At 48.1% G+C, this 23178-nt stretch overlaps 1 protein-coding gene across 1 annotated transcript; it reads left to right on the forward strand.

The window, feature by feature from the left end:
* The first annotated feature begins 1045 nt into the window (after positions 1-1045).
* On the forward strand, positions 1046-23004 carry PYROXD1 (pyridine nucleotide-disulphide oxidoreductase domain 1). Its single transcript, XM_060245892.1, is given in 13 exon segments — positions 1046-1105; positions 1107-1139; positions 2146-2226; positions 4096-4215; positions 9561-9689; positions 11611-11684; positions 12976-13136; positions 14098-14198; positions 17818-17941; positions 20377-20489; positions 20762-20884; positions 21003-21140; positions 22444-23004. Coding segments are annotated over 13 exon segments (1506 nt in total). The 3' UTR covers positions 22693-23004.
* Positions 23005-23178: the final 174 nt, after the last annotated feature.

Consider the following 23178-nt stretch of genomic DNA (forward strand, 5'->3'; position numbering starts at 1 on the left):
GAGCCGCAAGGAAGGGAAGGAGGGAAACATAGATGGGGGAGGGAGAGGTGGAAAGAAAACAACATTACAGTAAATGCATTCTCCAAGCTGCCAACTGGCTTGCATGGAGAAGTGATTGAAAGAGACAAATTGTCTTCTCCAAGCCAGCTGACAGGGCGGTGGGGGCTTCCGAGAGCCACACAATATGTGTGAAAGAGCCACATGTGGCTCCCAGCCATAGTTCGGGCACCCCTGGCCTGTAGCAAACTTAAACAGGAGGCGAGTCAGAAACGACCGGTCCTTGCACAGGGACTCCAGGGACCTTTTTAACATGGCGTTTGCCTCTAACACACGAAAGCTGATGCTGGAATAAATATTGTTCGTCTTCAATATGGCCAGACTCAGGTTTCCGTTGGCTGGAACAAATTAAAATGACTTCCTCCCGCTCTCCTCTCTGGTCCTGGATCTATATGGATCCAAGTGGGCAGCCCTGTTGGTTTGAAGCAGTAGAACAAAAGTAGGAGTCAAGTTGCACCTTTAAGATCAACAAAGTTTTATTCAGAATGTGAGCTTCGTACGCATGCATACTTCTTCAGATGAGGGGACGGTACAATGGGTTGCATTGAAATACATGTAGCTGGTGGATTAAGAATGTAAATTGATACAGTTAGGATGAAATACACTATTTTGCCACTTTGTATCAGTTTACACTCTTAACCCACCAGCTATATGTATTTCAGCTCACTGTACCCCATCCAATCGTCTGAAGAAGTATGCATGCAATACGAAAGCTTACGTCTGAATAAAACGTTTGGTCTTAGAGATAGCATTTGACGCCTACTTGGATCTAAACAGCAAACATACTCCTTAGGTGCCATATAATAATCTGGCCGCTGCGGGGCAACAGAGAGTCTCCTTTTACCTGGACACGCCCCCTCCGGAGCCTTTTCAAAGAAAGCGCAAATGGGAAGAAACGTTCAAACAGGACCCTCGCGGCGCACCGTAGCGAAGCAGCTTCCTGGTGACTAGTTGCCGGGGATCGAGTGAGCCGTTTTCCGCGGCCATCATGGCAGCTGATTCGCGTCCGCTCCTCGCCGCCCTCGGGAGCCGATTCGCTGTGGTGGGAGGGGGGCATCGCGGGAGTGACGTGCGCCGAGAGGGTAAGATCTCGGTTTCCTCCTCAAAATTGTGTGGCTGTGAGCATGTGCGGGGTGCCGAGGTTCCTGATTCAAAGCGCACGCGCGGTTTAAGCACCTTTATATTAACGTTTCATAGGATTGCAGCGGAAATGGGAAGCATCGCTTACTTCGGGGTTACCAGATGTCCTCCTTTTTGGGGGAGGGGGCTTCCTCATTTGGGAAAAAAACTGATGAAAATCACCTTTTTTGGGAGTGGAAAGTTAGGAATATTCCTAGTAGCAATGATCACAAACTGGCAGTTTGGAGAATGCAATTTAAGTTCCTTTCTTTCCTCCTCTCCCTCGCTCCTGAAGTGGTGGGGGGAAAACTGATGAAAATCACCTTTTTTTGGAGTGGAAGGTTAGGAATATTCCTAGTAGCAATGATCACAAGCTGGCAGTTTGGAGAATGCATTTAAAGTTCCTTTCTTTCCTCCTCTCCCTCCCTCCTGAAGTGGAGGGGGGGGAAACTGATGAAAATCACCTTTTTTTGGAGTGGAAGGTTAGGAATATTCCTAGTAGCAATGATCACAAGCTGGCAGTTTGGAGAATGCATTTAAAGTTCCTTTCTTTCCCTCCCTCCTGGAGTGGAGGGGGGGAAAACTGATGAAAATCACCTTTTTTTTTAATGGAAGGTTAGGAATATTCCTAGTAGCAATGATCACAAGCTGGAAGTTTGGAGAATGGATTTAAAGTTATTTGGACCATGCCGAGTCCCCTCCCCTTTCCCTTCCCTCTCCCAGATCCACCCCCAAGGTCTCCAGGTATTTTCCAACACAGACCTGGCCACCCTAGCTAAAAGGTACCACTGGACTCCTGCTTCGTTCTTTCTGCAAGTGGTTTTGTTCATATCTGGCTCTCTTCCTCATTAAAGAATCGTCAAAGTGTCTGCTAGAACGTTGATTTTTTTTTTGCGGGGGGGGGGGGGGGACGACATAAAGTATTGTCGAAAAATAAATCTCAAGCTTTTTTCCTTTTTCTCTTAAAAGCTGGCTACAGAGTTTCCCTCCGAGGATATTTTACTGATCACGGCATCTCCAGTTATAAAAACAGTAACAAACTTCAGACAGGTGAGGAAGATGGGTTCTAACTCGTGATACACGACCTGCCGCAGGCTTCCCAGGTCTGTGTAGCTCATGCTAGCCAGTGTTTTTGTTTTAGCAGGAACACACAGGAACACAGTCCCAGCTGGCTTGGTGTCAGGGGGTGTGGCCTAATATGCAAATGAGTTCCTGCTGGGCCTTTTCTACAAAAAGCCCTGCGTGAAACAGCAGTGATGCCAGAGGGTGTGGCCTAATATGCAAATGAGTTCCTGCTGGGTTTCATCTACCAAAAGAAGCCCTGGTGCCAACCATTGTTTTTAGGAACACTGTGGGTTGGAGGCTCATGTAATATTTTCTGTACTTCTCTGATGCTCCGTTTTGTTCACTTGGGATGTGGTTTCCAAACCGGCAGTAAATATTCTTGAGTGATATAGGCAGGGCGAGGATGAGAGTAAGATATTAAATGGCGGGGCATGTTCTCTGTAACTATTGCTGTTAAGTCATGTAATTCTGTCACATGATGCCTTACTTTCCAGCGTTAGTTCAGAGCATGTTGGGAAGCTCAAAAGAGTCCCTGGTAGTGGAGACGTCAGCTAAAATGAACCGGATTACTCCTGTTCAGGATTATAAAAGAAACCCATGATAATTTATAAACAACAAAGTAATACTTAAGTCTTTTGTCACCTTGGGGCTTTTCTTTCATTCTTTAGCCATGATAATTTATGACATTGGGGTTCTTGAAAGAGTATGGTTGCCATTTCCGACTTTGGAAATAACTGGGGACTTTGGAGGTGGAGCCAGGAGAAAGGGTGTGACAAGCATGATTGAACTCCAAAGGGAGTTCTCGCCATCTTATAGCCAGAATTGAGAGGGATGGTAGCTCAGTGGTAGAACAGCTGCTTGGTAAGCAGAAGGTCCCAGGTTAAATCCCTGGCATTTCCAAAAAAGGGTCCAGGCAAATTGGTGTGAAAAACCTCAGCTTGAGACCCTGGAGAGCCGCTGCCAGTCTGAGTAGACAATACTGACTTTGATGGATCCAGGGTCTGACTCAGTCTAAAGCAGCTTCATATGTTCATCACACTTAAAGGGACTGTGCTCCTTTTAAATGCCTTCCTTCCATGGGAAATAATGGATAGGGGCCCCTTCTTTGGGGGCTCATAGAATTGGATCCCCTGGTCCAAACTTTTTGAAACTTTGGGGGAGGGGTTAAAGAGAGGCACCAGATACTATGCTGAAAATGTGATACCTCTACCTCAAAAAACAGCCCCCCCCCCCTTTGAGCCCCAGATACCCACAGATCAATTCTTCATTATACAGAGACACATAAGTACACATGGAGCTGCCTTATACTGAATCAGATCACTGTTCCATCAAGGCAAGTACTGTCTACTTAGACTGGCAGCAGTTCTCCAGGGTCTCAGGCTGAGGTCTTTCACATTACCTACTGCCTGGTCCTTGCAACTGGAGATGACAGGGATTCAACCTGGGACCTTCTGCATGCAAAGCAGAGCCTTTTCTGCTGAGCCACAGTCCTTCCTATAGTGGCAATCTCTTTGACTTCTGTGTTGTTTTTTTTAAAATATGTATAAAGCTTGGAGTTACATGTGGGCAAAATATACAGCTGCAGCTTGAGTAGATTCTGCATCGCAGGGCTTTTTTTGAGCAGGAACACACAGGAACACAGTTCCAGCTGTCTTGGTGTCAGAGGGTGTGGCTTAATATGCAAATGAGTTGCAGCTGGGCTTTTCCCACAAAAAAGGCCTGTGTGGAACAATGGTGATGTCAGGGGTGTGGTCTAATATGCAAATGAGTTCCTGCTGGGGGTTTTTTCCCACAAAAAGAGCTCTGAACATCCGTAACCCCCTAAAACCACCCTGTTGTGGGTTTTTTTGCCAGGTTTCCAGAGCTTTAGAAGAATTCGAAATCGAGGAGCAAGCAAGCAGCATATTGGAGAGACGCTACCCTAACATTAAAGTTATCCAGTCTGGAGTAAAACGGTTGAAAAGCGATGAGCATGTAAGGGAACCTTTTCTTCTTTTGCCTTGATTTGTAAAATGAAATGAAAGAGGAGTAAAATACTCCTGTTGTATCCATTTGGTTTGCACTGAAGTAGTTATATGGAATGCATGTGTTACTTTGCATCTCTTAGTAGTGTAGGTGAAGCTGCTGGACTCAGATCTGACTATCACAAAGTGGATTCAGGTGGGCAGCAGTGTTCCCTCTAAGCCGAGAGAGACCGATTTCGCACTAGGGCTTGTTCCAGGTGGAAAGCACTTTTGCTCCCCCCAGTGCTTCTCTTGGTTTTCGCACAAGCTGCCCCGGAGCTGCGAGTTGGCCCACCGCTTTTCTGTGGCAAGCAGAAACCCCTTGTAAGAGGATCTCACTTGCTGTGGGAAAGCGGCACGCCAACGTGCAGCTCCGGGGTAGCTTGTGTGAAAACCGAGAGAAGGGAGGGGAAGGACAGTGGCTCAGTGGTAGAGCATGTGCTTGGTACACAGAAGGTCCCAGGTTCAATCTCCGGCATCTCTAACTAAAAAGGGTCCAGGCAAAGAGGTGTGAAAAATCTCAGCTTGAGACCCTGGAGAGCCGCTGCCATTCTGAGTAGACGATACTGACTTTGATGGACTGAGGGTCTGATTCAGTATAAGAAGATTTTTTGGATTTATATCCCATCCTATACTCTGAGTCTCAGAGCGGTCACAATCTCCTCTATCTCCCCACCCCCCAACAAACACCCTGTGAGGTAGATGGGGCTGAGAGTGCTTTTATAGCAGCTGCTCTTTCAAGGACAGCTTCTATGATAGCTATGGCTGACCCAAGGCCATCTCAGCAAGTGCAAGTGGAGGAGTGGGGAATCAAACCCAGTTCTCCCAGATAAGAGTCTATACACTTAACCACTACACCAAACTGGCTCTCAAGGTAGCTTCATATGTTCATATAAGCACCGGGAGCAAAAGGGCTCTCCACCCGAAACAAGCCTAGTGTGAAATCGGTCTTCATGTGAGCTAGCTTGAGTTTTTTAGCCTTTGACTCACAGATTTTTGACTTGGCTCAGGAAAAATGGCCTCAGAACCCACTAATTTATGCACTTGCTCACAACGTCCATGCTAGTAGCTCACAGATAGAACTTTTGCTCACAAGACTCCACAGCTTCGAGGGAGCACTGGTGGAGAGCTGTGCTTGCCTGAAGCAGCAGGACAAAGTTCAAGTCCAGCGGCGCTCTTTTAGGCCAACAAAGTTTAATTCTGGCTATAAGCTTTCGTGTGCATCTGAAGAAATATTAATGCACACAAAAGCTTATACCCAGAATAGGCTTCGTCGGTCTTAAGGGTGCCACTGGACTCAGACGTTGCTCTGTCACAAAGCAGATTCAGATGTGTAGCCGTGTTGGTCTTCTCCTGAAGGCTCCCTTACATGCTTTGTTGGGAGTCCGGCAGCACCCGTAAGACCAACAAAGTTTAATTCAGGATAAAATTCTGGATGGCTGAAGAAGTGTGCTATCACCAGGGGTGGAATTCTAGCAGGAGCTCCTTTGCATATTAGGCCACACCCCAATGTAGCCAATCCTACAAGAGCTTACAAAAAAGAGCCTTGCAAGCTCTTGGAGGATTGGCTACATCGGGGGGTGTGGCCTAATATGCAAAGCAGCTCCTGCTAGAATTCCACCTCCGGCTATCACAAAACAGGTGCTGCCACCATGTGGAAATGTTTGTGCCTTGTTTTCGGTTAATTCCTGCAAGGTTAGCTTTCATCTGACTACAGAGTCAAGGGCTTGGGATGGAGACCCTGTAACGGGGGAGAAGCAGACACTGGTCGCGAAAAGTGATGGGAAAAAACATGGAAGCGAGTGAGTCCGTTCTGGACTCCCAAACTTCCACGCTGAAATCCAGAGCTGAAAAATATCCCACTTGACATTTTCCCAGATGACTGTCAACGACTGCAGTGGGAAGCAGAAGCAGCTTCATGGGCTGGGAGTGGGGAGTCAAGTTTTTTTCCTTAAAGAAGAGGCAGTTGAAACCTCAGAGTTGCCCCACATCCTCTAAAGTCACAGGGTTGCTGCACTCAACCAGTTTGGTGTAGTGGTTAAGCGCGCGGACGCTTATCTGGGAGAACCGGGTTTGATTCCCCACTCCTCCACTTGCAGCTGCTGGGATGGCCTTGGATCAGCCATAGCTCTTGCAGGAGTTGTCTTTGAAAGGGCAGCTGCTGGGAGAGCTCTCTCAGCCCCATTCACCTCACAAGGTGTCTGTTGAGGGGGAAGAAGACAAAGGAGATTGTGAACTGCTCTGAGACTCTGATTCAGAGAGAAGGGTGGGGTATAAATCTACGGTCTTCTTCTTCTCAAGGCAGTCATCTCTACTGGCCGGTTCCAGCGTGACAACTTTTTGCATTGCCAAAACAGATCCTGCAGAATTCCGAGGCACGATAAGGAGGCTTGTTGATATTGAAGATTCAGTGGGCCCTAATCTCATCCAGCAAAGATGCTGCTGCAGTCTTTGGAAGTATTTCTTTACACAGAGCATGATTAAAATGTGGAATCTGCTACCAGAGAGCATTACGATGGCCACGGGGAATAAGCGACGTGAAAAGGGGATTAGATTTGTGGAGAGTAAATCTGTCAGTGGCTACTAGCCATGGTGACTGAGGGGGACCTCCACATTCAGAGTCACTAATCCTTCTGAATCTCAGTGCCGGGAGGCAATATCAGAGGAAGACCTCTATGCCCTATTGTTGGCCGTCCAAAGGAACTTGTTGGCCACTGTGTGAGGCAGGATGAGATGGATCACTGGTCTGATCCAGCAGGGCTCTTCTTATGTTCTTATAAAGCTGGACTAGATAAACCACTGGTCAGATCCAGCAGGGCTCTTCTTGTGTTCTTAGGAGGCTGGACTAGATGGACCACTGGTCTGTTCCAGCAGGGCTCTTCTTGTGTTCTTAAGATGCTAGACTAGATGAACCACTGGTCAGATCCAGCAGGGCTCTTCTTGTGTTCTTAGGAGGCTGGACTAGATGGACCACTGGTCTGTTCCAGCAGGGCTCTTCTTGTGTTCTTAAGATGCTAGACTAGATGAACCACTGGTCAGATCCAGCAGGGCTCTTCTTGTGTTCTTAAGATGCTAGACTAGATGAACCACTGGTCAGATCCAGAAGGGCTCTTCTTGTGTTCTTAGGAAGCTGGACTAGATGGACCACTGGTCTGACCTAGCAGGGCTCTTCTTATGTTCTAAAGATGCTGGGCTAGATGGACCACTGGTCTGATCCAGTAGGGCTCTTCTTATGTTCTTAAGATGCTGGACTAGATGGACCACAGGTCTGATCCAGCAGGGCTCTTCTGATGTTCTTAGGATGCTGGACTAGATGGACCACTGGTCTGACCTAGCAGGGCTCTTCTTATGTTCTAAAGATGCTGGGCTAGATGGACCACTGGTCGGATCCAGCAGGGCTCTTCTGATGTTCTTATGTTAAGTGTCACAGGTGGAAAGCAAGAAAACCTTGAAAATAATAATAAAAAACCTATCTGGCACATAGCAGCATGGCTGTAAAAGTTGTGCTGAAGTTGTCCATGCTCCATTTATTTACCTTGCATTAAATTTTTTTGGAGGTGGATGACAGTTTAATTTACTGTTAATACATGGCAAAATGCCTCAGGCCATGGTTTTTGTATCAAAACCTATTATGGCAAATGAATCCGCAAGTCGTTCTTTATGTTCCACGCAGTGTGGGGGGTTTCTAGAGGGGGTTTTGGGGGGGGGGGGTGAGGGAGGTTCCTCTCCTTCCTTTGAAGTTCTGTACTGTTTTAATAGTCTTAAGAACATAAGAAGAGCCCTGCTGGATCAGACCAATTTGTCCAGCATCCTGTCTCACACAGTGGCCACCCTCTTCCTCTGGACAGCCAACAACAGGGAATAGAGGCTGAGGCCTTCGCAAGAACATCAGAAGAACCCTGCTGGATCAGACCAGTGGTCCATCTCATTCAGCATCCTGTCTCACAACAATGGCCAACCAGTTCCACAGGCCACAGGAGGTGGTGGCAGCTACAGGCATAGCCAGCTTCAAGCAGGGACTGGATCAACATATGGAGCAGAGGTCCATCAGTGGCTATTAGCCACAGCGTATTGTTGGAACTCTCTGTCTGGGGCAGTGATGCTCTGTATTCTTGGTGCTTGGGGGTGGGGGCACAGTGGGAGGGCTTCTAGCCCCATGGGTGGACCTCCTGATGGCACGTGGGTTTTTTGGCCACTGTGTGACATAGAGTGTTGGACTGGATGGGCCATTGGCCTGATCCAACATGGCTTCTCTTATGTTCCTCTGGATGGCCAACAGGGCATAGAGGCTGAGGCCTTCTCCTGATGTTGCCTCCTGGCTCTGGGATTCAGAGAATTAATGCCTCTAGATGTGGAGGTTCCCCTCAGTCATCACCATGGCTAGTCCATGAATCTCTCTAATCCCCTTTGAAATGTGTTTATTCCTGTGGCCATCATCCTCTGGTAGCGAACTCCGCATTTTAATCACCATCTGTTTCTCATTTTTGTTTCTCATTTCCAGGGCTTTTTTTGTCGCAGGAATTCCTTCGCACATTAGGCCACACACCCCTGATGTAGTCAGTCCTCCAAGAGCTTACAAAAAAGAGCGTTGTAAGCTCCAGGAGGATTGGCTACATCAGGGGTGTGTGGCCTAACAGGCAAAGGAGGTCCTGCTAGAATTCCTTACAGGGCTCTTCGTACAGGGCCTATTGTAAGCTCCAGGAGGATTAGCTACATCAGGAGGGTGTGGCCTAATATGCAAAGGAGGTCCTGCTAGAATTCCTTACAGGGCTCTTCGTACAGGGCCTACTGTGAGCTCCAGGAGGATTGGCTACATCAGGGGGTGTGGCCTAATAGGCAAAGGAGGTCCTGCTAGAATTCCTTACAGGGCTCTTCGTACAGGGCCTGCTGTAAGCTCCAGGAGGACTGGCTACATCAGGGGTGTGTGGCCTAATATGCAAAGGAGTTCCTGCTAGAATTCCTTACAGGGCTCCTCGTACAGGGCCTACTGTGAGCTCCAGGAGGATTGGCTACATCAGGGGTGTGTGGCCTAATGTGCAAAGGAGTTCTTGCTACAAAAAAAGCCCTGATCCTTTACAATAGCATAAATTTCCTGCTTCCTACATAGACGGTAACGTTTATTCACTGTCCATTGGGTTCTGATCCTGCAACATTTTGACTTTAATTTTTGCTGTTGAATTGTTAGCCACATTTTTGATGTTGGGAGGGGGAAATACCTTCCAAGGCTATAGCAAATCAATAGCAAATCAGCAGCTTGCTTTGCAAACCTTCAGTCAACTGATTTCCTCTCTCTGCTGGCTTTAAATCTGGTTCCAGAAAGTAATCACAGAAGATGGCAAGGAGTACACCTATGAGAAGCTTTGCCTGTGCGCCGGAGCCAAGCCAAAATTAATTACCGAAGGAAACCGCTTTGTGTTGGGCATCCGGGATACAGACAGTGCTACGGTAATCTCGTTTGCTTGCATAGTATTTGGTGTGGTTAAGTGCACAGACTCTTATCAGGGAGAATCGGGTTTGATTTCCCCACTCCTCCACATACACCTGCTGATGGGACCTTGGGTTGGCCACAAGTTCTCTCAAGGCTGTTCTGCTCAAGAGCAGTTTCTGTCAGAGCTCTCTCAGCCCCACCTACCTCACAGGGTGTCTGTTGTACAGAGGGGAAGGGAAAGGCGATTTGCAAGCTGCTCTGAGACTCCTTTGGCTAGCGAAGGGTGGAGTATAAATCCCTTCCCTTCCCCTTTTGCATCCTGCCGGGGTAGACATTGTCCAAAGCAGCTAGGAAGCGTGGGCAGCACTGGTGGTGGGAAGTGCTGTCAAGTTACAGCTGACGTATGGGCAGCCCCTAAGGTTTTCAAGGCAAAAGAGGTTCAGAGGTGGTTTGCCGTTGCCTGCCCCTGCAAAGCCACCCTGGTCTCCCATCCAAGTACGAGCCAGGCCAACCTTGCTTAGCTTCTGCGGTTTGATGAGATCGGGCTAGCCTGGGCCATCTGGGTGAGCGGCGCCACGGTGGCAAATGCGGCATCGAGTCGCAGCTGAGAGTTATGGCAGCCTGTCATGGTTTCCTGCCTCTGCATAGCAACCCTGGTCTTCCCCATTGGGTTAAATGAGGGGGGCATTTCCCTGGAAGCACAGAAGCTTTATAAAGGGCACAGACAAACAGAATTCTTAAAAAGCTTAAAAGAAAACATGCTTAAAACACTAGCACTCGTTTTCTCCCATGGGATCTAGGGAACTGGGCCTTCATTCCTTCCCCAGGGGACAAGGAGGGGGAGGAGCTTCAGTGAACAGAAAGGAGAGAGGCTCGGCTCAGTAGCTCCGCTGTGCTATTGAGAGAGCCTAGCAAAGCAAACGTTCCCTCCCCCCCCCTTTCTCCCCAAGGGAGGAGCCTCAGCCAATGAAGGAAATAGAGGCTTTGCTCTGTAGCTTCTGTGCAACTGAGCAAGCCTGGCAAATCAAGCTGTGATGCAGAAGGGAGCAAGAGAGGGAGAAGGAAGCAGACAATGGCCAGTTGCTCGGGGGGGGGGGCCTGATAGGAACCCTCTGGGAGTCTGATTTGTTTCCCGGACCACATGTTTAACATCCCTGGATTAGAGGGTGGCGCCACCTGCCAAGTGTACCTGAATGGGAGACTTCTCTTAACCCTTTCCCTTCCTGATGCTCTTGCATGCAGAGTTATCCAACACTTCCTTGGGTGTCTCCCATCCAAGTACTCAACCAGTGTCAACCCTGTTCACCTTCCGAGAGCTGACTAGATCAGACTAGCTTGGGCTATCCCAGTCAGGGCAGGCAGCGTTACTGTTATTTGCTCCTGGTTTGTCAGACTCGGTTGGGTCTTTGTGCAGGTTGTACGTGATGGCAATACTAGAAGCATGAAAAAAGCAGAAGACAAAGACACGGGGCGGGGAGATTATTTTGCACACCTTTGCAATCCAAACAGGCACTCTTTTGTTTAGGAAATGTATATCTTGCTTTTCCAGAGACTTGAACTTCGTGAGTGGTGTTCAGAGGATCTTTTGGGGCAGCCGTAGAAGTTGCGGTGGTGCCTAAGCCAAGAAAATGCAATGTAGATCCTGTGAATTTAGGGGGAGATGTTTGCGAATTTCCTGCATTGTGCGGGGGGTTGGACTAGAAGACCCTGGGAGGTCCCCGCCAGCTCTACAATTCTATGAAAATGGAGACTACACTGGGGAAAACGTTGTGGCTCAAAAACAGGCAGGATTAGGCATTCAGCTCTGAGGACTGCCCCATCCCCTTCTGCATTCTTTAACACACTTTAATTGATGGGGCGGTTCTATTTGTTTCAGTGCTGAATGGGAACTTCTCAGTTTCTACCCTCTGTTCATAATGATTTCTTTCTTCACTGTAGGAGTTTCAGAAACATCTGGCAAAAGCCAGAAGAATAATTATTGTTGGCAACGGTGGCATTGCACTGGAATTGGTGTAAGTGAAACTTTAAAAAAAAGAAAATAGAAGATTGTCTTGGCTATAAAGCCTAAGTTGTACTAACAAATTCTGTACAGCAGCTAGTGGCTTTATGTTGACATCCTGTTACCACAGAGCCAGCATGGTGTAATGGTCGCAAGCCGGGGTGAAATTCTAGTAGGAGCTCCTTTGCATATTAGGCCACACACCTTTGATGTAGCCAATCCTCCAAGAGCTTACAAAAAAGAGCCTTGTAAGCTCTTGAAGGATTGGCTACATCAGTGGGTGTGGCCTAATATGCAAAGGAGCTCCTGCTAGAATTCCACCCCTGCTTCCAGTTCAAGGTGGTTTTTCTAGGATCGGGATCTCTCTGGTTTCACTGTAGAAACCTGCCAAATGCCTCATCTGTCTTTACCAGCAATTCCTCCCACCCAGAAACTCTCAACCATGGCTTTTATATTATCTAATTCCAAATTGTGGAATCTGCTGCTTCCAGGGCTTTTTTTGTAGCAGGAATTCCTTTTGATATTAGGCCACACCCCCTTGATGTAGCCAATCCTCCAAGAGCTTACAAGGCTCTTTTTTTGTAAGCTCTCAGAGGATTGGCTACATGGGGGGGCGTGGCCTAATATGCAAAGGAGCTCCTGCTAGAATTCCACCCCTGGTTACAAGTGTGGGACTAGAATTTGGGAAATCCATGGAAGCTTGTGCTTCGCGCCATGGAAGTTTGCTGGGTGACCTTAGGCCACTCACACCCTCTCAGCCTAACCAGAGCTGCCACATGAGAGTAGGCGGGGTTGGTGGCGGCCTAGGGTGCCACCCTGCTTGGGGGCACTGCTGGTCGCCCCCTCTCTTCCCGAGGAGCCGGGCCCACAGCTCGCATACCGTGCTCCTTGCAGTAGCGCAATACGCAGGCCTCGGCCTTCCCCACCGCATCAAGGCTAAGAAGCCTCATCAGGGTGGGGAAAGCCAAGAGGGGGCTGAGCAAGGCGGGGGAGGGCTTGCTTGCCGCGCTCTAGAAGCGCATTATGCAAGCCTCAGTTTCCCCTGCCCTGCTCAGGCTTCTTGCTTTGATCGGGGCGGGGAAAGCCAGGGGGGGGGGACTGAGCGGGGCTGGGGAGGGCTCGCGTACTGCGCTGAGCCGGCCCTCTCTCGCTTCAAAGAGGCCGTCGTGACGCGACGTCACCTTAGAGTCGGAAACAACTGGTGCTTGCACGAGGGACTACCTTTACCTTTAATTATAAATATACGTTAGGTGGTAATTTGGTTCGTCGCGGTATTGCAATCGTCATTTTAATTCTCCGTGCAGCTATGAAGTTGAAGGTTGCGAGGTGATCTGGGCCATCAAAGATAAAGCGATCGGGAATACCTTCTTTGATGCCGGGGCGGCTGAATTCCTCATTCCGAAGCTGCGCGCGGAGAGACCGGAGCCTCCCATCGCTTGCAAGAGGACAAAATATACGACAGCGGGTAAGCGGACTACTCAGCGCGTCCTCGTTGGCCTTTGCGCGTGCGGCGGGCGACGTTCCCTCTAAGCTGCGGAGTCTCGTGAGCGAACACTGCTTCGTGGGCTCCTTGCATTAAAGTTGTGAGCTACTGCATCAGTCAGCTTGCTCTGGGGTCATCCTTCCTGAGCTAAGACAAAAACGTGGGATCTGGAGGCTAAAAATCTCATGCTCACGCTAACTCGGCTTACAGGGAACACTGCTGGTGAGTGCTCTTTTAACGGGTGCAAACAATTGCAGTACATCCGGCTCCTGAGGGGAGCCGTCAGGAACATTGTTAGCCCTCCAGTTGGTGGTCTCCAGCTATCAGACTGCCTGTGCTCCATCCCAAAGAAAGCCTTAGAGTGAGATGATCCCAGCTACCTCTGAGAGGGTCTGGCTGCCCTGGTCTTTAGACTGGCATCTGGCGAATGGGTTGATGACCCAGACTGTATATGTCAGAACTGGAACTTCAAAAGACACGCATCACTTTGTTGCAAAAGTTAATACGTTTATTCAAGAACTACTAGTCATGGAAGGAACAAGTTGACTCCGATGGCTTCCAAGGCCATCGGTACATTCTTATGCTTTGGGTAACATAAAACAATAAATCTTTTCTCACACTTAGGGAGACGGTTGTCTGTTCCCAGGCCTCTTATCTCCCATCAGGGAGGAAGGAGCCCTGCTGTCCTTTTCTGTCTCGCAGGCTTCAAAGGGCACTTGCGGATGTGGGTTAGGAGTTACCCGTCACTCTTCAGTGATCAGAGTTTGTTTGGAATGCAGAATCGTGGGGTTAGTAAAGTTCATAATATGATTAGTACATCCTCCAACATGGAGTCAATTGAGCTAACTGAGCCTAACTCTAGCTAAGCAGATAGACAAAGGTACAGTTCTGACAGTATAATACCTACACCTTTTGGTCTCTTCCCTGATTTTTTTTCCACCAGAAACTGAGAAGGAAGAAGAAGCTGGAGCAGGGCCCGGGGAAATGGGCAGCGCCTTGGGTCCCGATTGGCACGAAGGCTTGTGTCTCAAGGGAGCAAAAGAGGTAGGGCTGTTTCTGTGCATACCATGTCCTTGGGTACCTGGTCACTTGTGTGGGGGATATAGACCACCAGTACTGCACCACGAAGAGCTGTGCATCGAAGAGCAAGTGTCATCTGCATCCAGTTATTCCTCCAGGACTGTTAAGTTTCATCTAAAACGTCTGTCTTCAAAGTTACGTTCCCTGGCAACTTGAGAGTTTCGCTTGAGACAGAAATGTTGTTGATGGTAGACCAGCTTCCTCCAATAAGAAGCTTGTCTGGACGTTATGTATCTTTCCAGTGGCAAACTGATTGAGGCTCTCTTGGTGGCTGACAGCATGACAACAAGTAAATGTGCGCAACAGAGTCCTGATCATTGTTCCCTCTAAGCTGAGTTAGTGTGAGCTGGCTCATGGTTTTTTAGCCTCCGTCTCACACATTTTTGTCTTCGCTCAGGAAAAATGGCCCCAAAGCAAGCTAATTTGATGCAGTAGCTCACAACTTTAGTGCCAGTAGCTCACAAAGTAGAATTTTTGCTCACAAGTCTCCACAGCTTAGAGGGAACGTCCTGATGCAGATTTGTTTAGAATGGGGCTGGGGAGATTTAAGTTGGAAAACGGCAGGTACCAAAAGCTCTACCATCCGTTGTTTGCTTGTTCTAATTCCCCTTCTTAAAAATTGGCTCAGGATGGTGAGGGGTCCGGAAACCCAAGTCCTATGAAGAAAGGTTGAAGGAGCTGGGGATGTTCAGCCTGGAGAGGAGGCGACTGAGAGGTGATATGATCACCATATTCATGTACTTGAAGGGCTGTCATATAGAGGATGGTGTGGAATTGTTTTCTTTGGCCCCGGAAGGCAGAACCAGAACTAATGGGTTGAAATTAAATCAAAAGAGTTTCCAGCTCAACATTAGGAAGAACTTCCTGACCGTTAGAGCAGTTCTTCAGTGGAACAGGCTTCCTCAGGAGGTGGTGGGCTCTCCTTCCTTGGAGGTTTTTCAACAGAGGCTAGATGGCCATCTGACAGCAATGAAGATCCTGTGAATTTAGGGGGAGGTGTTTGTGAGTTTCCTGCATTGTGCAGGGGGTTGGACTAGATGACCCTGGAAGTCCCTTCCAACTCTTATGATTCTATTACATGTGCCTGCCCAGGGCTTTTTTTGTAGAAAAAGCCCAGCAGGAACTTATTTGCATATTAGGCCACACCCCTGACACCCAACCAGTCAGAACTGCATTCTTGTGCGTTCCTACTCAAAAAAGGACCTGTGCCTGCCTATTAGTAATGGACTTCACATTGACCAAGGCCCCTAAATACAAGGAGTCCAATATGAAATTGAAATTGAACTCATGAAACTGTTTTATACTAAATCAGACCATGAGTCCAACAAGGTGGGTATTGTTATGGGGAGGGACGGTGGCTCAGTGGTAGAGAATCTGCTTGGAAAGCAGAGGGTCCCAGGTTCAATCCCTGGCATCTCCAACTAAAAAGGGTCCAGGAAAATTGGCATGAAAAACCTCAGTTTGAGACCCTGGAGAGCAGCTGCCAGTCTGAGTAGACAATACTGACTTTGATGGACCGAGGGTCTGATTCAGTATAAGACAGCTTCATATGTTCATACATTCGTATGTCTACTCAGACAGGCAGTGGCTTTCGTAGGTCTCAGGCAGAGGTCTTTCACTTCACCTCTTACCTGATCTTTTTAACTGGAGTTGCTGGGGATTGATACCTGGGACCTTCTGCATGCCAAGCAGATGCTCTACCACTGAGCCCGCAGCCTCTTCCACAGTCTAATTCATGTGGTGTGTACACCAGCGTTCCAGAGCTCGGCTGATCTGCCAAGGCAATTCACATGCCCTTCATGGGCTTGGAAGGAATTGTGAGCTTGGGTCTGTTCTCAATGAAGGAGAACACTTCCTAAAGCAGGGGTGGCCAAACTCGCTTACTGTAAGAGCCACATGGAATAAACATCAGATGTTTGAGAGCTGCAGGACATGAATTTCAGATGTGGAAGGAAGGAAATAGATGGAGGAGGGAGGGAGAGGTGGAAAGAAAGCAACTTTAACTTTAAATGCCATACCATACCAAACCATAATAGATTCAGATAAAAATACACAGAATATAAAAATTTAAACATTGGAGATAAAATCAAGATAAAACCGAGCTTACAGATGCATTCAAACATGGTCAGAATTAAATTTAAGGATGTCAGCCAGAAATTTTGCCACAGCCTCACTAACCACCCCCTCAGTATCACTCAATAAATAATAACAGGGTGGCAGAATAGACAAATCTGGAGAAAAAGAAAGCTTGCCAAATAAATCTTTACGGAGGTTATGGTATAAAGAACAATCAAGCAATATATGCTGGATTGAGTCAGGGGTATTTGCTCCACAGGAGCAAAGTCTGTCGGCTAAAGGGACTCGCTGATATCTCCCTTGTAAAACTTTAAATGCATTCTCCAAGCTGCCAACTGGCTTGGCTTGGAGAAGCGATTTAAAGAGAGAAATACCTTCTCCAAGGCAATTGATAGGGTGGGGTGGGGGCTTTGAGAGCCACGCAATGTGTGTGGAAGAGCCACATGTGGCTCCCGAGCCACAGTTTGGCCACCCCTGTTCTAAAGTTTGCTTGTCCTGTTGCTAGTACTTATGATATTAAGGAGACATTCCTAGGACAGGACAGGCTAGCTAGATCTCATCAGAAGCGAAGCAGGGCAAGGTCAGCTGGGGTTAGCATTTGGATTTTTTTTTAAAAAAGGTAAAGGCAGTCCCCTGTGCAAGCACCAGTCATTTTCGACTCTGGGGTGATGTCGCATCATGACGTTTTCACGGCAGACTTTTTACGGGGTGGTTTGCCCTCGCCTTCCCCAGTCATCTACACTTTCCCCCCAGCAAGCTGGGGACTCATTTTACCGACCTGGGAAGGATGGAAGGCTGAGTCAACCTGGAGCCAGCTACCTGAACCAGCTTCCGCTGGGATCGAACTCAGGTCGTGAGCAGAGGGCTCCAACTGCAGTACTGCAGCTTTGCCACTCTGCGCCACGGGGTCTTCTAATCGGCACGCATGGACACCCTTTTAAATACGCTTGCATACAAATACCCCCCATAATCCTGCCACCCGGGGGGGGGGGGGTGAGAAACAGGAAGAATGGCTTGTGCTTGGCTCTGGATCATCGAATCCTAGAGTTGGAAGGGACCTCCAGGGTCATCTAGTCCAACCCCCTGCCCAATCCAGGAAATTCAGAAATGCCTCCCCCTAAATTCACAAATAAGAGCCCCGTGGCACAGAGTGGTAAAGCTGCAGTGCTCCAGTCCTAAGCTCTGCTCACGACCTGAGTTCGATCCCGGCAGAAGCTGGGTTCAGGTAGCCGGCTCAGGTTGACTCAGCCTTCCATCCTTCCGAGGTCGGTAAAATGAGTACCCAGCTTGCTGGGGGTGGGGAAGCGTAGATGACTGGAGAAGGCAATGGCAAAGCATTTTGATAGGAAACTATCAAAGGATTGCTATGCAGAGGAAGGTAGCAGCCAACCACCTCTGAGCGTCTCTTGTCTTGAAAACCTCCTGGAGTCGCCACAAGTCGGCTGGGACTTAATAGCGCTTTACTCACACATGATATTAAGGCATGCCCTCGTCCCTTTCTCTTAAGCTATCCCATAAAGTTCACGTTGAAAGCCTGTGTGAAATAAAGAAAATCTACCTCCCAGAAGAGTTCCAGCAGTCCCAGAAGGTAGCCTCGGCTCTCTCGAAAGCTCAGCCAGAACCAGATCAAGGTAAGCAGAAAGTTTTAGAAAAACGGAAAACCCATTTGCTGATCAAGACACGGCATGCCTTTTCCTTTTGGGCCATTGCTTGCTCCAACTAAAGCCGTAGCTCTCACAGCGTGAGGAGCATCATCTTTTTTTTTTCAAACTTAGTTTTATTGAATCCTAACTATATAACATTAACAAACCAGCAGCGGAGATGCCAGAAATCAAAATAAAAATAACAGGAGTTTACAAATTTCCATACATTTGCAAATCTTAGGTTCCCTAAACAACAGTTAACAATCACCATCTTCATATATAGAGGAGGGTGTGGAATTGTTTTCTGTGTCCCCAGAAGGTAGGACCAGAACCAATGGGTTGAAAATGAATCAGAAGAATTTCCGGCTCAACATTAGGAAGAACTTCCTGACCGTTAGAGTGGTTCCTCAGTGGAACAGACTTCCTTGGGAGGTGGTGGGCTTTCCTTCCTTGGAGATTTTTCAACAGAGGCTAGATGGCCATCTGACAGCGATGAAGATCCTGTGAATTTGGGGTAGGTATTTGCGGGTTTCCTGCATTGTGCAGGGGGTTGGACTAGATGACCCTGGAGGTCCCTTCCAATTCTACGATTCAGTATATAAAGAGCAGTTGACTGTAAGTCCTACATCACATAAAGTTTATAATAGCATACAAACGAGTAGGTATAAATGTCCTAGCAATATGCATTCGAGTAAAAGACGATTCAAGAAAAGGGTAGCCATTTAAGTGCTAAATTTTTAGTCATGCTGGACCTGTCTGAAGAGTCTGTACAGTCCGAAATCTTATCCATTGCATAAGTCTCCCATATTTTTGCACACCAACCTTAATATGCAGAGGATCAGAATTTTCCGAGTTCATGGCTATCACCCTTTTGGCTGCTATCAACAAAGCAGAAATAAGATATTTACTTCCAATGGGGAATTGAGATATCTAACCACAGGTCCAACAAGGCCAATTCGGGTTTCAGTGGTACCTCATAGCTAGTGATGGTTTTAATGTATACCAGTACTAAAATCCAGAAATCTTTAATGACCTTACAGTGCCACCAACAATGAATAAAGCTAGCATCCATTCCAAGGGTGATCATCTTTTTAAAAGGTAAAGGCAGTCCCCTGTGCAAGCACCAGTCGTCTCTGACTCTGGGGTGACGTTGCTTTCTCAACATTTTCACGGCAGACTTTTTACGAGGTGGTTTGCCCTCGCCTTCCCCAGTCATCTACACTTTTCCCCCAGCAAGCTGGGTACTCATTTTACCGACCTCGGAAGGATGGAAGGCTGAGCTGAGTCAACCTCGAGCTGGCTACCTGAACCCAGCTTCCGCTGGGATTGAACTCAGGTCGTGAGCAGAGGGCTCTGACTGCAGTACTGCAGCTTTACCATTCTTAAGGAGTACCAAAAATTGATGGGAAAAGAGGCCAGATCCTTTCTCCTCCTCTTGTGTTCATGCAAGGTACTGTCATTCTTACTGTCATGGGGTTGCTATTGGGGAGGAAAGATCTTCCCAGGCTACCCTTGAAAATGCCTTGGAAACTGCAGAGGTGGTCCAGAACACAGCTGCCAGGTTGCTGACTAGAATATCATGGTAAGCTCATGTCACTCCAATTTGGCAGCAGCTGCACTGGCTGCCAGTTAGTCTCCAGATCCAAATCAAGGTGTTTGTGTTAACCATCAAAGCCCTTGCCATAAGAACATAAGAGAAGCCATGTTGGATCAGGCCAATGGCCCATCTAGTACAACATTCTGTGTCACACAGTGGCCAGAAAACCCCAGATGCCATCAGGCCGTCCACCAGTGGAGCCAGGACACTAGAAGCCCTCCCACTTTGCTCCCCCGGACCCTCATAGCCGGTGTTCCCTCTAAGCTATTGTGAGCTAGCTCACAGATTTTTAGCCTCCGGCTCAGCCTTTTTTGTCTTCGTTCAGGAAAAAATGGCCCCAGAACAAATGATTCTATACAGTAGCTCGCAACTTTAATGTCAGTAGCTGAGAGGGAGTATTGCTCATAGCTACGGGACCACCTCTTCCATTAAAACCTTCCATGCTCCCTTCAGTCGTCATCTACGGGCCTCTTGCCCCAGGATGGTTCTTTTAGCTGTCACCAGCAGAAGGGCCTTTTCAATTGTGGCTCCCACCCTGTGGAATTCACTTTGGATGACGCCCATGCCCTGCCAGACTTGTTTAGTTTCCAGAGGGCATGAAAAGCGTAATTGTATAGGTTGGCCTTTCTAGGGTAAATGACCCCAAGTTTGGGCTGTTTTAATAATGGTAACCACGTATTTTAATATTTTAAATATCTTAATATTTTGCATTTGCGACTTGTTTTTATTTTGTTGTTTCCTTATTGCTTTTAATGTTGTAAGTTGCCACGGGACCCTTCGGTTGAGTGGCAACTAAAACAAAATCTAATAAACGAATAAATTTCAGAACTGTGGCAAGTGTACGCAGAGCTGACGAACGGGAAAGTGTACGGTTGCGACTTCATCGTCAGTGCCACCGGCGTGGTTCCAAACGTCCAGCCGTTCCTCGAGGGGAACAACGTAAGGATTAAGAGTGACTCTGGCTGAGGTGATGTTTTTCCAAACCGGGGAGGGGGAAGTGGCCTGGAATTGTTTTTCCACCTCCTAGATGACAAGGATCTTAAGGGCCTGGCTTGGATCGGCTTGGATCTTGGGCCGGGCTTGGATCAGTCACCATACCACATCAATTTGGACTTGTGGCCCTTACTGAAAAGGCTAAAGGTTACTGATATAAAACACTGGTGAAGTGGTCCCTTTCTGTTAAAAGATCAACCTTTACCTATTTTGTTTAGTTTGCTCTGGGCCAAGACGGAGGTTTAAAGGTGGACCAAGGGATGCGTACTTCGCTCCTGGACATCTACGCAGCAGGGGACATCTGCACAGCATCCTGGGAGCCCAGTCCGCTATGGCAGCAGGTAAAGCAAAGAGTGTTATATCTCTTATGGCCAGGGCTTTTTTTGAGCAGGAACGCAGTAGGCCTCGAGGGATCTGAGTGTCAATACATGCACCTTTTATTGTTCTGTCGTCTTCCAGATGAGGTTGTGGACGCAGGCTAGGCAGATGGGATGGTACGCTGCAAAATGCATGGCCGCTGATGCTTTGGGGGAACCCGCTGAAATGGACTTCAGCTTTGAACTCTTTGCCCACGTCACAACATTTTTCAATTACAAGGTAAACGCTCTGTCTGGGGCAGTGATTAACACATGGAATTCACTGCCACAAGAGGTGGTGGCAGCTACAAGCATAGACGGCTTCAAGAGGGGATTGGAGCAGAGGTCCATCAGTGGCTATTAGCCACTGCATATTGTCGGAACTTGGTCTGGGGCGGTGGTGCTCTGTATCCTTGGTGCTTGGGGGGCACAGTGGGAGGGCTTCTAGTGTCCTGGCCCCATTGGTGGACCTCCTATAATAATAATAATAATATAATAATAATTTTTTATTTCTATCCCGCCCTCCCCGCCGAAGCAGGCTCAGGGCGGCTCACAGCATAAAACACACATTACATCAGTTGCAATTATAAAACACGGTTAAAACAATTACAAAATATTAAAATTCACATAATAATATGGCGTTATAACAGATTTCAATAAATTTCAGCAGTAAAAACATTTCAAGAGTAAAAGCATTTCTAGCAGCATATCTAGTTTTGTCACAGTTTTCCACTAATTTTCGCTAGTTGAAGGCCATCCTGAAAAGGTGGGTCTTGCAGGCCCTACGGAATCCCTCTAAACATCGTATGGCCCTCACCTCCTCAGGAAGTTGGTTCCACAGTAGTGGAGCAGTAATAGAGAAGGCCCGATCCCGGGTGGCTTTCAGTCTGGCCTCCCTTGGCCCAGGGATATTCAGCTGGTTTTTCCCAGATGACCTCAGTGCCCTCTGGGGCTCATATGGGGAGAGACGGTCCCTTAGGTAGGTAGGTCCCCGGCCATATAGGCACCTGTTTTTTGGGGGGGCCACTGTGTGACAGAGTGTTGGACTGGATGGGCCATCGGCTTGATCCGGCATGGCTTCTCATGTTCTTACGTTCTTAAACTCAACTGCTTGCAAAGAATTGCCTCTGAAGAAGCAAGCTGCAGTTCTGAAATTCCTAGCCTCCCAACGGTGGGTAGAGCAGCCAGCAAGGAAACGCGTCAAGCCAGTTGCTCCAAGTTGTGCATTGATAAACCTACAGAGCAGAGGTCCGTCAGCGGCTATTTGCCACAAGGCGTAGATAGAACGCTCTGTCTGGGGCAGTGATGGCCTGCATTCAGGGGCAAGGCAGCTGAATTTAAACAGGAGCCCACGCTGGCCCTGCCACTAGGCAAACTAGGGAATTGCCTAGGGTGCTGGCCTTCTGGGGGCACCAGAAGTTGGCCTTGCCTAGGGTGCCAGCCAGTCTAGGGCCAGCCCGGACAGGAGGTTCTCTTCTGCAGTTCCTGTCACTCTTGTATGTCCAAGACCTTTGCAGTCTGCGATCCTGTTTTTATTCCTGCAGGTGGTGCTGCTGGGAAAATACAACGGCCAAGGACTGGGATTAGACCACGAACTGATGCTGAGATGTACCAAAGGCCAGGAATATGTCAAGGTGGTGATGCAGAACGGGCGCATGATGGGAGCCGTGCTGATTGGCGAAACCGACCTGGAAGAGACTTTTGAGAACTTGATTCTAAATCAGATGGATCTTTCACGCTACGGGGAACATCTCTTAGACCCGAACATAGACATAGAGGATTACTTCGACTGACCTTCTGAAAAATGTCACCGTTTTTTGGCAGGCCAGGTTCTGAGAAAGGGTTTCGCCTACACGGACAACAGACGTACCCACACATGACTGTGGTTGCCTTGAAATGGACACGAGGAGAGCTTTCAGGTGACGACGGCTACGTATCACCCTGCAAGTGCAGTAAAGTTGGCCATGGGGTGGTGGTGAAGAGAAGTGCATGCACTTTATAAGGCCTCAGACACTGACTTAATTTACAAATGACCTTTTACTCCTGTTGTACTGCTTCCGTTGCATTAGGCATAAACGTGACCCAGTTCTCGAGTATGAACATATGAAGCTGCCTTCTACTGAATCAGACCCTTGGTCCATCCAAGTCAGTATTGTCTTCTCAGACTGGCAGCGGCTCTCCAGAGTCTCAAGCTGAGGTTTTTCACGCCTATTTGCCTGGACCCTTTTTTGGAGATGCCAGGGATTGAACCTGGGACCTTCTGCTTCCCAAGCAGATGC

Source organism: Heteronotia binoei, chromosome 8 (assembly GCF_032191835.1).
Source record: "Heteronotia binoei isolate CCM8104 ecotype False Entrance Well chromosome 8, APGP_CSIRO_Hbin_v1, whole genome shotgun sequence".
NCBI classification, from domain to species: domain Eukaryota; kingdom Metazoa; phylum Chordata; class Lepidosauria; order Squamata; family Gekkonidae; genus Heteronotia; species Heteronotia binoei.